The 14628-nt window shown below is 50.0% G+C and overlaps 2 protein-coding genes and 1 long non-coding RNA gene across 3 annotated transcripts; 2 read left to right on the top strand and 1 right to left on the bottom strand.

Annotated features, from left to right (window-relative positions):
• Nucleotides 1–30: 30 nt before the first annotated feature.
• Nucleotides 31–3212, top strand: PCNA (proliferating cell nuclear antigen). Its single transcript, XM_062620972.1, has 6 exons — nucleotides 31–282; nucleotides 697–794; nucleotides 1758–1825; nucleotides 1979–2173; nucleotides 2448–2571; nucleotides 2687–3212. Exons 1-6 carry the CDS (start codon nucleotides 62–64, stop codon nucleotides 2767–2769), a joined length of 789 nt encoding a protein of 262 aa, XP_062476956.1. The 5' UTR covers nucleotides 31–61; the 3' UTR covers nucleotides 2770–3212.
• A 1901-nt stretch (nucleotides 3213–5113) lies between these two features.
• TMEM230 (transmembrane protein 230) lies at nucleotides 5114–9884 on the top strand. Its single transcript, XM_062620973.1, has 4 exons — nucleotides 5114–5271; nucleotides 7307–7434; nucleotides 7808–7930; nucleotides 8688–9884. Exons 2-4 carry the CDS (start codon nucleotides 7336–7338, stop codon nucleotides 8826–8828), a joined length of 363 nt encoding a protein of 120 aa, XP_062476957.1. The 5' UTR covers nucleotides 5114–5271; nucleotides 7307–7335; the 3' UTR covers nucleotides 8829–9884.
• Nucleotides 9826–12729, bottom strand: LOC134164808 (uncharacterized). Its single transcript, XR_009965270.1, has 2 exons — nucleotides 11608–12729; nucleotides 9826–11560 (listed from the first exon to the last, which is right to left on the bottom strand). It is a non-coding gene; the product is annotated as an uncharacterized LOC134164808 (long non-coding RNA).
• Between the last annotated feature and the right edge of the window lie 1899 nt (nucleotides 12730–14628).

The raw sequence follows: 14628 nt of genomic DNA on the forward strand, positions 1-14628 counted from the left end.
TATAAAAGGGGGGGCCGGTTGGCGGGCCGCGGTGGTTTGGTGCCGGTGCTGCCGGGGGAAGATGTTCGAGGCGCGGCTGGTGCAGGGCTCGGTGCTCAAGCGGGTGCTGGAGGCCCTCAAGGACCTCATCACCGAGGCCTGCTGGGACCTGGGCTCGGGCGGCATCAGCCTGCAGAGCATGGACTCCTCGCACGTCTCCCTGGTGCAGCTCACGCTGCGCTCCGAGGGCTTCGACACCTACCGCTGCGACCGCAACATCGCCATGGGGGTCAACCTGTCCAGGTGCGGCGGGCGGCGGGCAGGCCGCGACGGGGCGGGCCCGTACCTGAGGCGCGGAGCGGAGCGGGGGCCGCGGGGTGGAGGTGTGAGGCGAGGCCGCTTTAGCCCTCGCTGGACCCAGGGTTGGGGCCGTTCCGGGGCTGTTCCGAGCCCATTCGGGGCCTTTCGCGTCCTTCCCCCCCCTCCCCATCTCCTGGTCTCTTCACGGATCTCGCGCCTTTTTTCACGGGGCGCGCGCGCGGGCCCTGTTGGCGGCGCTGACGTCACTTTGCCGCGCCGAGGCTGTGGCGGGAAAAGCTGAGTGCTGCCGATACGGCGCCATGACCCTCTGTAGCCCCCCCCCAGCGTTGTCCCTATGCTGTGATGGGGTGTTCCTGCGTGTAGTCCCGGAGTAACCTCCCTTCCCTGCCCCTACAGCATGTCCAAGATACTGAAATGTGCTGGGAATGAAGACATCATCACTCTGCGAGCAGAAGACAATGCGGATACGTTGGCACTGGTGTTTGAAGCACCGAGTGAGTGTTAGGTTTGAGAGTTTGCCTGCTGCCGTGGTGTCTAGGTAGTCTTAATAAAGCACGCAGGTTGAAGTGTGTGTGGGGGGGGAATGACAAGGAAGACTTAAGGAGTGGGAGGGGTCACCCCTTAGTAAGAGCGAATCAGTCTATCCCTCCAGTTACCTTGGAATCTGCCTTTATTTTTCCATTTCTTTTACAGGGGAAGCTTTAAGTCCATTTGAACACAATGAGATGCAGTAGCTTTTACTGGCTTTTGTTACCAACGTGGAGTTATTAAATTGAAGGGCTTTCTTGGGCAAATTTGCCTGTCCAGCATCATAGGCAAGCCCAGAGCTCCTTCTTCAATTTATCGTCTCGTTATTGAAGGCTTCTTATCCCAGACTGGCTTGGGTTGGGAAGGAGCTTAAAGCTCATCCAGTTTCAGCCCCCTGCCACGGGCAGGGACCCCTTCCCCTAGAGCAGCTTGCTCCAAGCCCCTGTGTCCAACCTGGCCTTGAACACTGCCAGGGATGGGCACCCTGTGCCAGCACCCAGCTTCTCTGGGCACCCTGTGCCAGCGCCTCAGCACCCTCACAGGGAAGAGCTTCTGCCTTATCTCCAACCTGAACTTCCCCTGTTTCAGTTTGAACCCATCACCCCTTGTCCTATCCCTACAGTCCCTGATGAAGAGCCCCTCTCCAGCATCCTTGTAGTCCCCTTCAGACACTGGAAGCCTCCTGTGACCAGTACTTTCTTTAAAAGAGAAAGACTTCTTTAGGTCACATGCAGATGCCTTTGGTGGGTTCCTGTCCCCTTACAAAAGGCTGTTTGGTCACTTTCTGATTTTTAGCTAATGAAGCAAGGTAGATCTTACGGTTATAGTTGGTCTGGTTTTATCTGCCAGGGGAGGGAGGTGAAGGGGCAACACGCTCAGGGTGATAACTGCTCAGATACACTTGGTCAAAATATGCTTTATCTTTTTAGATCAGGAGAAGGTTTCTGATTATGAGATGAAGCTGATGGACCTTGATGTGGAGCAGCTTGGAATTCCAGTGAGTAGCAGCTCTAATGACTGATTCTGTGTCTTAGACATGGGTGTTTTCCCATGTTCATGCCAGCACTTGAGCTTTGGCAAGGCCAAACCCAAGGCTAGTGACAACACCAGGCTCCTTGGTAGCAGTTTAACTGTGACTCCTCCTTTGCAGGAACAGGAATACAGCTGTGTAGTGAAAATGCCTTCTGCTGAGTTCGCCCGCATCTGTAGGGACCTCAGCCACATCGGTGATGCCGTTGTCATCTCCTGTGCGAAAGATGGGGTGAAGTTCTCAGCTAACGGGGAGCTGGGCAATGGGAACATCAAACTGTCCCAGACCAGCAATGTGGATAAAGAGGAAGAGGCTGTAAGTTTGGTGCTCACAGTTCCTCAGTGTTGAGATTTCTGCTAATAAAACTGGTTCCCTCATCCCTCTGGGGCTAAAGCTGGGGGGATCACATGGTTATTTCTCTAGTTTATGGATTAGAGCCCAGAGACTGATGCCAACTTGAGGTCCTGGGATACTCAAGCAGGGCTCAGCAGGGTGGGGATAGCACTGACCACCTCAAGATGCCTGAGTTGAGAGGCTTGAGGGAACATGGTCCTGGCAGCAGTAGCTGGAGCCTGACCTGCTTTTCTAGGTGACCATAGAGATGAATGAGCCAGTGCAGCTGACCTTTGCGCTGAGGTACCTGAACTTCTTCACCAAAGCCACCCCCCTGTCCCCTACAGTCACGCTCAGCATGTCTGCAGATGTTCCTCTTGGTAAGTAGAAGCAGCTCTGCTTGGGCACTGTAGAATGCTGTCACCAGAAGAGCTTTAAGAACTACTGACAATGGCTTTTGTGAGGAAAACGCTGTTTTTTCTTCTTCTTTCCCAGTTGTGGAGTACAAGATTGCCGATATGGGACACTTAAAATACTACCTGGCTCCAAAGATCGAAGACCAACAAGAAGGTTCTTAACTGGAGCAGGACTGAAGGGTGAGGGGACAGCCTGGAGAAGGAAGTGGTGGTGGTAGCAGTTCCAGTGCATTGGAGCGTCGTACAAGCACTGTTAGGCCTGTTGTGTAGATACCTTTGTAAATACTTTTTACCTTCCTCTTTTCCTCTACTGCTCTCATTGGAAATAGGAAATGCTGTGTTTTTTTCTAGTGTATGCCTGTACTTGCAGTAACCTCTTAGATGCTGTCTGAAGGTGAAGTATTTTACTCCTTGGCTTAGAGAAGGGGTGCAATATTTAACTCGAGTAAAGATGTTTCCTGGAGCTTCACCTGTGGAGCTGTAGTGGACTAGGGCTGCTCTTCACTTACGCCATGAGTTAATTTGACCTTACTTCATCCATTTCTTTTTGAAGCTGATATTCGAACTGCAACTTGGAAAATGGAAATAAAGAATCTAATTTTCAAGGGTTTATCCTGGTTAAATGTGGGGTGGATGAATCCACACTTCGTCCAACTCAATGTTCCCTCCTCATTCCTTTTCCAAAGGCACTGCAAGGGGCTTTCTTACACCGGAGTTGCCAGCTCTTGATGACTTTGCTGTTCAAATGAAGTGGCATGGTTACACTTTGAACTACTGATTTGTCTGTCGTGGTCCCTCTAAACAGAGGGTTGTGAAACAGGTTTTCCTTGGAACACTTTAGCAGATTCCAGAGCTGCCTGTAGCAGGGGGCTGGAGCCATCACTGTGTGCCAGTCACCTGCACACTTCTACTGCTCATGTAGCACGCTTGGGGGTGTTTCTGATCATGTTTATTGTTGAGGAAGACAAAGGATTTTACAGCATCTTTCACCCTAAAGGTTTGATCCTGAAGAACAGGATTTGGGGACACTTCCTGCGGATTTTGCTTTGGTTACTGTATAGCTGTGAGCTCACCGTCAATCCTCACCCTCCAACTGGAGTGACTCCATCACAAATGACACTGATTCTGTTGGCTTGGAGTGTGTGGGTATCCTTCAGGAGGCTGTGTGCTTCCTGCTGGCTGCACTACAAGTGTATCTTGAGTGTTAACTGCCTGACAAAGCAGCTGAGTTAGCAGGAGCATTTCACAAGGTGGCAGTGCTGATGAGGAAACAAATTCTGCTGTGTCAGTGATGGGGCTGGTTCTTGTCTCACAAACTCGGCCTTGCTGGGAGCTGGGGATGGGCTTTTAGTGCCCCTGCCTTCAATTCCTACTCGGCAGCAGCACTGCTTTAGTAGCAGAGACTGTTGACTGTAGTTTGCTGCTGTGCACATGACTCCCAGTGTGGTTTTCAGCTCCAACGTTGAGCTTTCTCATGTCTCCATACTCCATTATTCCCTTGAACTTTCTTAGCTCACTGATTCACTCAGTACCTTTAAGAAAAGATCTTTAAAGCAAGATTTTAGCTGCCTTAAAGTCAGCAATTGCAGAGTTACTGCCTGGAATGCTGGAGTACAATAACCTTAAATAGCCTTTTTAACCTCCAGATGTGTCCCTCTTTGGCTTGGATCAACATTGTACCCACAGAGCAGCAAGTAAATATGTGCTTTGGTGAAGAATCAAGGGGTTGATGTTGAAGCAGGGCAGGATTCTGGGTTTCAGGGATGTATGTGACGGGGATAGTGATGGAAGCACATCCTTTTTGATGCAGTGGGGGTTAACAACCTCTTCCTTGTGCTGTCTTTTAACCATCCTTTAACATCAGCATTTACGCACATGGGGTTTGACTCGTGCTGCGTCTGCTTTCTGGGTAAATCCTGAAGGAAGCTGCGTGTTTACTTTGCCATTCCCAAATCCTCAACATTGAGATGTTCCCTTTCAAACCAAGATGAAGGAAGCTGGGGGAGCTTTAGTAAATGCTCTGTGTTTGTCCATGTTTGGAGCAGCTTTTGAAGTTCGTGCGTATTTAGAGTTTCTCACCAAGGAGGAAAGAAATAAGAAAGGGAGAGGGAAAATTCTTGGAAGCTGAAGATTTTCCAGGCTTTAAATCCAGTGTGGATTCTATTAGATGGCAGGACCTGGAAGCAGGTGATTCCTACAGTTCCCTTGTTCTCAGGAGGCAGAGCCCTGGCTCTGTGTCCTCTGATGGGTTAATATTCCAGGTCCTGGATGTAATTCCGTGGCTACAGCTCCTGTCACATAGCTCTGTGCTGGGTCTGACAGTGGAATTCTATCCAGCTCTTCCTGCAGAAAACCCCCTTTGCTTTAAGGCACGTGTAGGAGCGATGGATACGAAGGTGCCGGTTCACAAAGCAGCAGCTCCCGTGGGACGTGGGCTTGGTGAGCAGGACCAGCTCCAAGCCACCCTGCCCAAGGACACCGTCATTCCAGCTTCCCATCTGGAGCATGAAGCTGGAAACAAGCCCTTGGAGCTGCGCCAGCGAGAGGCTGAGCCATAACCTGGAAGGAAACGGCCGTCATCGGGATAAACTTCCTGGGTCGCTGTGGGGCCGGCGCAGCGCGGAAGAGGAGCGGCAGCAGTGGAGAGATGGGATTGAGCAGCAGGTACCTGGCTTTATCCATGTCCTGGGGTAGGGGATGCAGCTTGGAGGGGGGTCTCAGCTGTGATGGGAGCTTCCTGCTCAGCAGCAGGAAACCATTCTGGGGCTGGAGGAGGAGTCGGGTGTTCCAGTGCGAGTTTTGAGGTCTGAAAGGGTGAGAAATGACATCTCCTTCCTTCCTTCCTTATTCCTGGGTGAGAAAAAGAGGGCTCTTACTTAGACCATAGCACGTAGTGTTAGAGCTACAATCCTGATTCACCCTTATTCTCCTCTTAAAGCACACAGCAGCGAGCTTGTTTCTGGTGTTGAGCTGGTGTAGAGCACGAGGGGAGTGGAGCTCAGTGGACTTGGACCTGGTTCTTAAACGTAAGGTCTGAGAAAGGTTTGGTTTCTTGCCTTCATCTTTAATATCCTCTTTCTTGTTGGCAAACAATAATGGGAAGGGCAGGGCAATTTGTGCAAGTGTAGATTGGAAAGAATTCCTAGGAAGCCATGAGGAATAGGCTGGGAAGTAATGGGACAGTCCCAGCCTCGTGGTCCTTGGGAGTAAAATGGGTATGAATTGGGAAATTTGACCCATTAGATGTGCTGATTTCTTTTGGCTTACTTCCCCCCCTGCATGTGAACTCCTGGGCAGGCAGGAGGCCGGGGTGGGGGGGGTATTTGAGTTCTGTGACCTGATGTGTGTGGATCAGAGGATGCCAGTGCTACTCCATTGTGCTATTTCCCCTACTGATGGGGCTAAAAGGGTTTTGTCTGTGCTTGGGTTTTCCTACAAAAAAAAAGGGGCAAAAAAAAATCCAGTTAAAGGTACAACTGTGGGCTTCAAGCTCAGAGCGTGTTGGGGTTTTATAAGTAGCATACTTAACTGGAGGAGGACCAAACCTGGTGGCAGGGGATGTGACAGCCATCAGCAAGAGGCAGACAAATTACTTCAGTTCAAGTGCAGACTGAATGTTTTGAGGAGATGCTGTTACCTCAGATGCCAAACAGTGGCTAGGAATAAATTGGCTTTGTCCCTTCCCATTGGGACAGTTGGGATCTGCACTTGTGGTTCCTTTCTCAGCAAATGCTATTTGCTGGATAAGAAGCTGGAAAGCTGATTTCCCATCTCCATTGTGAGACCTGCAGCACTGGGATGCGGAGCAGGTCAGAGCAGACCCCAGCAGTGCACAGGCCCTGCTGTAACAGGGCTCTGTGCTGGCTTTGGGGTGTATCCACAGGCCAGATCCAGGCCTGGAGCCTGGATGGATGCAGTGAAACCACAGGGTTGGCTCCACAGCCAGGGCAGATGGCAGGGTACAGCGTGGCTGGATGAAGCTCTGCCCTGATGTTCCCTCCTGTGTGACCTTGGACTTCAGTTCCTGGCTGGTTACCTCATCCCCTCATCACGCTCCCGTGGAGTCAGGGCAATGACAGCCCTGTTTCGTCCTCGTTTCCAGAGGTTTTTCTTTCCCAAAATGGATCTGTTGCAAAACATCCGCCTGCTTGAAAAGCTGCTTTGTTCACTTCTGCTTTGGGCTCATTTCCTTGGGTCCCTGTTTAGAAATAGCTGGAGCTCAGCCGCCTCCCTGCTGGAAGCGCCAGATGAGAGCTGCTTTAGACACTGCACTGCTCTGGAATGTTCTGTCTTGCTTTAAACACCTTAGGTTGACTTTGCTTTCACACCCTCTTGCTGTGCTTTTGTATGTTAGAATCCCAGCCTGGTTTGGGATGAAGGGAGCTTAAAGCTCCTCCAGTTCCAATCCCTTCCACGTTCAGGGACACCTTCCACTAGAGCAGCTTGCTCCAAGCCCCTGTGTCCTTGAACACTGCCAGGGATGGGGCAGCCACAGCTTCTCTGGGCACCCTGTGCCAGCGCCTCAGCACCCATTTAGGCTTAACTACAAGGCTTTGTTTTAAATGATTTAATTTATGAACAAGGACAACGATGCTGTTTGGTCAGTCCAGGCTTGTTTCTCTTAGGCTCGATCCACGTCTCTCAGACTCTGTCATCCAGTTTGATCTGATGTTATTTCTCTATTTCCCTTTGTTTCCAGGCTCTAGCTGAGGCCCCTGCTTCCTTGGAATGATGCCATCACGTACAAACCTGACTGCTGGGATTCCCAGTAGCAAAGTCAAATATTCCAAGCTCTCCAGCACCGATGATGGATATATTGACCTGCAGGTAAGAAGTGGGGACAGAAACCTCTTCCTGCTGCTCCTCTGACTGTAAACTACAAGGAGAGGCTGCTCCGGCTTTGCACAGGCACGGAGGCTGTGGCTTTGTCTCCAGCTGAGCAGCCTCAGCTCGGGTTGGAACTGGATGATCTTAAGGTCCTTTCCAAACCAAACCATTCTATGAAGCAAGCTGCATGACACTGCTTCAGCCCTTCTGCTCCAGGAAGCCCCATAGAGCTCAACTGGAAAGATGGGTACTGCTTTAATGGGGTCAAATGGGTCCCATGTCACTCTGCTTCCTCTGGGCTCACACCTCTGCCATATTGGGAGGGGGCTGTGCTGAGTTAAGCTCCTTCACATTTGTGATTCATTCCATGCAGTTCAAGAAGAGCCCACCAAAAATCCCCTACAAGGCTATTGCATTGGCGGTCGTGCTCTTCATGATCGGGACCTTCCTCATTATCATAGGAGCCCTCCTCCTGGCTGGATACATCAGCAAAGGCGTAAGTGATGCCCCTTCTGATGCGAGTTTTGCATCACCCATTCCTCAAAGCCTGCCATGACCCATTATTCATTGTATTCAGAGCAAAAGGCAGACATTCCCTCCACCACCCTGCTCATGTTTGCTGGCTGCAGCCCCATGTCTCTGGCCGCAGAGCCCTCTGATGCCTTCAGTTAGGAAGTCTGGAGCACGTCCAGAGCTGGGTTGAGGCTGTGCCAGGGAGGGCAGGGTTTCTCTGTCCTCCCTGGGGTACAGTTTCATTTCCATGCTGCATCCCTGCAGAGGTCAACTTTGTGCTGGGATCAGCACTTTTGTGTAGGAGGTACCAGACTTCTACACAGGCCACAGCACCGCTCTTGTCTCGGTGTTCAGGACCCATCAGAGGGGCTCTGTTCTGGGTGTTCCATGGGACACTTCTTTTACCTTGTGCCTCTGGAGTTGCTTTACAGTTGGCAGCTGCTGCTTATCACTGTGGGTGCAGCAGCATTTGGGCTGTATCAGACGCAGTCCAGAGCTGGTTTGTTCCATGTGATAGGAGGAGCCACCCCTGTGATCCAAAGAAGTTCAGTTGAGAGCTTCCTGTAGCAAGGGGGAATGGATTTAGAGCACAGCCTGAAGAAAACAGAGATGTTTCTCTGTTAAGATGAGGTTTTGGGTTTTTTTTTTGCCAGCTGCACCTTAGGGATGAATAGTTCGGACCAAGGACTGATTCCCCCATACAGATCCCTTCTTACCGCTTGTGCCTCTCTCCTCTGCAGGGAACAGACCGTGCTATCCCTGTGCTTATCATTGGGATCCTCGTGTTCCTCCCAGGCTTCTACCACCTACGCATTGCTTACTACGCCTCCAAGGGCTACCGGGGCTACTCCTACGACGACATCCCGGATTTCGATGACTGAGCAGTGGATGTCACCCCATTGTACTTAGGTTGGCACTACGAGCTGTTAGTTACCCTGGCGATCAGAGAGGGCTGTAGCTGAAGTTAATCAGGAGACACCAGTTCCTGGTGTTGCAGGTTTCAGCATTCACCATCAGGTGAGAACAACATGGGCTTTAGGGTGGTTTTCCTCTTCTGGTTATATGATGCTGGTTGCTTGTAAGAACCTCTCCTTGGGCAAGGCAATTCTAGCCCTCTTCCCAAAATAGGTGAGCCAGTCTCAGCAGCAGCAAAGAGATTTGGGCCTTTTTTAACTGTTTTACAGAGTTTCCTTTAGTTTTCAGTGAGCTTGTGGCTGTCGTTGGGTTTCCCTTTGCAGACAAACCCTTTGCAGTTCAATTCTCCTGCTCTCTGCCCATCAGAAATGCTTCCAACCTACTTGTCCAGTGCTTGTTGGGAATAACTAAAGTCAGGTGTGTACAACGGGGAAAACTACACCTGAGATCATCTACACACAGTGCATTTGCTACACAACCCCTCATCAGATGGACCAAGCTCATGTATTCAGCATGCCCATGCTTCAGGAGAAAGCTTTGTCCCACACCAGTGTTAACTTGGCAAAATCTGCTTATCGTTTACAAAGGTTCCTGTTAGATTTTGCTTGTGTTAAACAAAAGGATAGAGGGAGAAGGATTGGAATTCAGAGCAGGAGTCCAGTGTCTACATAGCAAACATCTTGGGTTTGGCTGGTGTGGCTATTGGAGATGCTTGAATTCCAGCTGGCTGGCTGTATATGTGGAATCGTTTTGCCCTCATCTAGATAATATGCTGTGCATAGTAAAAAGGAAATCTCTATCTAGTTTATAGTGAATAAATCCCATTTGTATTGCCAGCTTCAGTGATAGGTTATTCAGGGAAAACAGATGAGTAGCTCTAGTTTATGTCAGGTAAAAACAGCCTTTCTCCTGAAGTGGGAATGAACTCGGTGTCCTGGAGAACAAGTACGTGACAAGTAGTGATGCAAGTAAAGTGTATTTAATATGAATAAACTTCCCTCTATTCTGTGTACAAATCATAAGCTTCTCTCTTGCACCTTCACAGCTCTCAGTGTGTGCTAAAAGCTGTTTGGGGCAGGCAGGTTAAGGCTTTAGCTGAATCTGCTACTGGCTTTGCTGAGCCAGCAGCTTCCAAAAGCTCCATCTGCTCTCCAGGACCCTGGCCTGAGCTGGGATTACTCTGCCTGGTGCGGCAGTGCAGGGTGCTCTGGTATGGCTAGAGAATGTGCTGCTTCAGGAGGTCAGGATTCGCTGTCTGAACCTCAGATGCAGTCCTTATTAAACATGCAAAGACCCCAGGTTTCAATTGCTTTGGTTTGGGGTCCAAGCACCCAGTTCCTTTTGCTGTGTGATGTAGCAGGAGCAGGGTCTGGATACAGCTTTCAGGCTGGTCCTGGCTCTCCAGAACTCTCAGGTTTGCCTCATGTTGACTGATGATTTTTGATGGAAGAGCAGTATCATTGTTAGTGCAGAGCAGATCCATGGAGCTGTTGAGATGGGAACAGTGCTGGATGAACGCCTTGCCCTGAAAGTACTCCTAAACCTGCCTGTTTTCCTCCATCCAACGTTCTAGATTAAACCCAAAGCCTGAGCCAAGACCTTTTGTAACACCCATCTCTCCTCTTGTTTGACTGCATTGGTTTGTGTGTGGTTGAACCCTAAGGAATAACTGAATCCAGGATCTCCCTTTCTGGCTCTGCACGTTCCCTGCTGCCTCACACCGGCCCTGACGCTTTCCAGATGTTGTCACATCGTGCCTGGCAGCAGCTGAGCCGTGTCCATTAGAGCTGGGTCTGGCCAGCAGAGTGGGTGCTGACGCAAAGCCATGAATCAGCCTCTATTCGGGGACAAGAATGTGGGTTTGTTTGGGCTTTGGGGCAAGGGGAGAGGAAGTGGAAGGGAAGTTTGGATGGACAAAGAAAAGGGGGAGGGAGAAGATGCTTTCAAGTGAGGCTGAGAGGATGCAGGAAGTTGGGAAGCCTGGTGGTTGGCTAAGGAGAAGTAAATGCTTAAGGATAATAAAAAGGGGTCAGGAGCACGTTTCTGGAGGAAAGGGAATGAATTCATTCCTGTTCTATTTGACAGAAGCAAAGGCCTCTGGCAGTGCAGTGCAGAAGGGAGAGCAGCCCCTGCCCTGATGCTCACAGGGTTGTCTGTATGAGGGATGGTCCCAGGGAATCTCTCTTCCCTACAGGGATTGTTTTATATCTGTTATGGAAAAAAGGAGGCATTTTGGGAAAGAAAGAAGGTCTGTTGAGCGCTGGAAGAACGGAGATCCAGATGACTTCACTCTTTGAGTTGACATATTGCATTCTAAGCAGGGTTGTCCTCCAGAGTGTAAGACTCTGGATGTTCAAATGTCATTAACCGTAGAGTAGCTCATAGCCAGGGTTCCATTTTCTCTTGTAGAATACCATGAGTTTCCAGGTATTTCAAGAGACTGGAAGACTTTACTGCAAACATCTTGTTTCTCCAACCCAGGGCCATGCTGCAGCAATGGTGCTGCTCTGCTGTAGATCTGAGTGCAATCGGTGCATCAGCCCTTTCCTGTGGTAAAGCATTGTGCAAGGATGAAGCTTTCCTCCAGAATGGGGCTGTTTTGGTGCTGATCTGTTACAAAAGGATCTTTCCAATGTTCCTACCACACTGGGGACCTGCTGCAGGAGCTCCATGGCTGGTTGGGCTCCTGCTGCCTTGCCTGAGCTCCCTGAGTGCGGAGCCGTATCCTTCCCTTCATCCAGGTACCAGATGCTGCAGCCAAACCTCACAGCTCATGGCTCTGCCCCTCTCATCCCTTCTGGAAGATCCTGGGAACTGTGGGTTTGAGGGCTGCCTGACCCATAGAATCCCAGACTGGTTTGGGTTGGAAGGGACCTTAAAGTTCATCCAGTTCCAACTCAGCACCTTGCCACCCTCACAGGGAAGAGCTTCTGCCTTATCTCCAACCTGAACTCCCCCTGTTTCAGTTTGAACCCATCACCCCTTGTCCTATGGCTACAGTCCCTGATGAAGAGCCCCTCTCCAGCATCCTTGTAGCCCCCTTCAGACACTGGAAGCTGCTCTGAGGTCTCCACACAGCTTCTCTTCTCCAGCCTGAACAGCCCCAGTGTTATCAGCCTGGCTACAGCACTGGGGGTAATAGGAGAAGCTTCTGGTTCTAGAGCAATGCTTGGATGACAAATAAGGCTCTGGCTGAGTGCTGATGGATGAGGATAATACTGAGCATTATTGAGCATCATCCACTCTGGGCACTCAGCAAAGCAGCTGTGTCAGGGAAAAAAAACAGTTAAATAAGCATTTATATGGCTTAATGGGGTATTATTATGCACAGCAGCTCTGGAGAAAGAGCAGGCACCTGACTTGAGGCTTTTTTTCTACATTACGAGTGCTTCAATTTATGTATCCTCAGTGATGTTTTCCTGTTGCTGTTGTGTGGCGTGTTTATGTCATTATGCACTTTTTAATAGTATGAAGTTGCTGGAAGGACATTTGGAAACATGATTCTGGAGTCCTGTGGCCTGAGCAGGTGAATTATCCCCCCAGTGTGATATTTATAAAAGCAAAGACTCATTTTAAGTCAATCTTATGATTTTTTTCTTTTATGTCTAGACCAAAGTGAACTGAAGTTCCCAAGCAGTGTCCCATCAAAGGACACTTCTCTTAGTAGCAAAGCTGCTTGAAACATGGAGGTTAATAAACCAGATGAGCACAGGGTGCCCAGAGAAGCTGTGGCTGCCCCATCCCTGGCAGTGTTCAAGGCCAGGTTGGACACAGGGGCTTGGAGCAAGCTGCTCTAGTGGAAGGTGTCCCTGGCCGTGGCAGGGGTTGGAACTGGATGAGCTTTAAGCTCCTTTCCAACCTAAACCAGGCTGGGATTCTATGACTCTGTGATTCTCTGCTCCTTCTCTCCTCATCTGCATTGCCTTGTTGTTAACAGCAGATTGTGCATCCCAGGGCAGAATGGAGCACATTCCTCTGCAGGCAGCTCCTTACCACTGTTGGTGGTGCAAATGCCACCAGCTGGGAGGGATGGTCACCAGTGGCTCCTGGCTCAAAGATGCTGTGTGTAACTGGTTTTCTGCTGCTTCCCAGAGCCAGGTTCCATCAAGAAGGGAAGTTAGGCACCAGACTTGTACCAAGTGGTGACATTCAAGCGTAGAGCCAAGGAGTCAACCTCGTGCCCACGCAGCGGGCTCCCAGGGGAGGCTTTGCTCCCAGAGATGGTGTGAAGAGCACAGCAGTGGTCTCTGCCAACTCAGGCACTGGGTAAGGCTGGCAACAGTGAGGGTTTATAGCAAGCACCGCATCCAGTGTTGCATCAGGCATTGGAACAGGCTGCCCAGGGCAGGGCTGGAGTCACCATCCCTGCAAGTGGAGACAAGGCCTCAGTGCCATGGGTTAGTGGTGGCCTTGGCAGTGCTGGGAGTGGTTGGACTGGATGAGCTTAAAGCTCTTTTCCAACCTGGTTGATTCTAAGGTCCCTTCCAACACAGACCATTCTGGGATCCTATGAACTATCTGTGGAAATGAAAGGGAGAGAATGTCGTGACTCACTTGGAGTGAGCTATGACTCCCCATGGTATAACTACAACCATAAAACCATTGCTTTATTTGAACAAACAGCACAATCTGCAGCAGCATCTCTGGTGCTTTTCTGGTGCCCATCACGCAGGAGCACTCAGAGCAGCCCCTGTGCTCAGGGTTTCTTGCTTTCTGTCAACTGCAATTAGCCAAATCCAGCACCACTTGCCACGGAGAAGCTTAGTGCCACGCTGTACTCTTCCAGCAATACGGATTTTGCTTAGCGTAAAAGACAACGTAAAAGCCCTGCAGGGCAGGAAGAAATGACTTGGCACAAAGGTTCTGTCCCTTCTAATCACATTTGTCCTGTGCTCCACTTATGTCCTGGTCTAAATGAGTTTCTCCATGCTCCCCCCATACTCCTCCCCCTTAAGCCTCATCCTTTAAAGCCCCAAGTATCAGCCCATTCATACAACTGCCCCTCATATCCTCTGCCTCCCCTTAGACATGGGTCAGTGGTGGACTTGGCAGTCCTAGAATAAAGGTTGGACTTGATGATCTTAAAGGTCTTTTCCAACCTGGTTGATTCTATTCTGTTCTAAACCACTCCTTGAGCTTTCTCCCAGCCCTTCCTTGGAGGGTTTGTCCTGCTCTTCCCGGTAAGATCTCTACCTGCAAAGCACCTCCAAGACTCCTTGGTTGATCCCACCTTCCCACTTGGCACTTGTGCTGTGCCCTGGAGCTGCAGCTCATCCATTTAGCAGGTAAGTGTAAGCTGCACTTAGAGCTTTGGTTTGCCTCTTCCAGCTCAAGGATGCTGCAGTCCTGCCTTCATATTCTGCCCTCTCTACCTGGTGTAAAGAAATGGTCTTTGCCTTTTTCCTAGAACTCTGGGTTCAGCCCAGCCGTGTTGTGCATTCTGTATGTGAAGTGTGGATGTGCACATTCACAGCATTTCCTTTCTCCTTCCTTAATACCCAAGCAGTTTGAGGTTTTTAGGAATGCTGGGTTTAACTAAAAATAGCCCAGACAGCTCAATGCCATGAGAGATTCCTGCCTCCCAAGAGAATTGACTTTGTTCTGTGACAGAGCCAAGGGATTAAGAGCAAGGGGGAAAAAAACTCAGGGGGTAAAAAGCTTAATTGTGGATCAGCAGTGATTGATTCCAAATGATTTCATGGATTGGTTTTGCCTAGGAAGGTGTTGAGAAACTTCTTTTAACTGGAAATAATGCAGTTATTAGGT

The sequence above is a fragment of the Pezoporus occidentalis genome, unplaced genomic scaffold (genome assembly GCF_034315485.1).
Source record: "Pezoporus occidentalis ecotype Australia unplaced genomic scaffold, CSIRO_AGI_Poc_V1 ctg226, whole genome shotgun sequence".
Lineage (NCBI taxonomy): Eukaryota > Metazoa > Chordata > Aves > Psittaciformes > Psittacidae > Pezoporus > Pezoporus occidentalis.

Coding starts and splice junctions, on each gene's coding strand:
- PCNA (XM_062620972.1), top strand. CDS start 62: ATGTTCGAGGCGCGGCTGGTGCAGGGCTCGGTGCTCAAGCGGGTGCTG. Junction 1,826..1,978: donor TGGAGCAGCTTGGAATTCCA/GTGAGTAGCAGC, acceptor CCTCCTTTGCAG/GAACAGGAATACAGCTGTGT. Junction 2,174..2,447: donor TGGATAAAGAGGAAGAGGCT/GTAAGTTTGGTG, acceptor CTGCTTTTCTAG/GTGACCATAGAGATGAATGA.
- TMEM230 (XM_062620973.1), top strand. CDS start 7,336: ATGATGCCATCACGTACAAACCTGACTGCTGGGATTCCCAGTAGCAAA. Junction 7,435..7,807: donor ATGGATATATTGACCTGCAG/GTAAGAAGTGGG, acceptor CATTCCATGCAG/TTCAAGAAGAGCCCACCAAA. Junction 7,931..8,687: donor CTGGATACATCAGCAAAGGC/GTAAGTGATGCC, acceptor TCTCCTCTGCAG/GGAACAGACCGTGCTATCCC.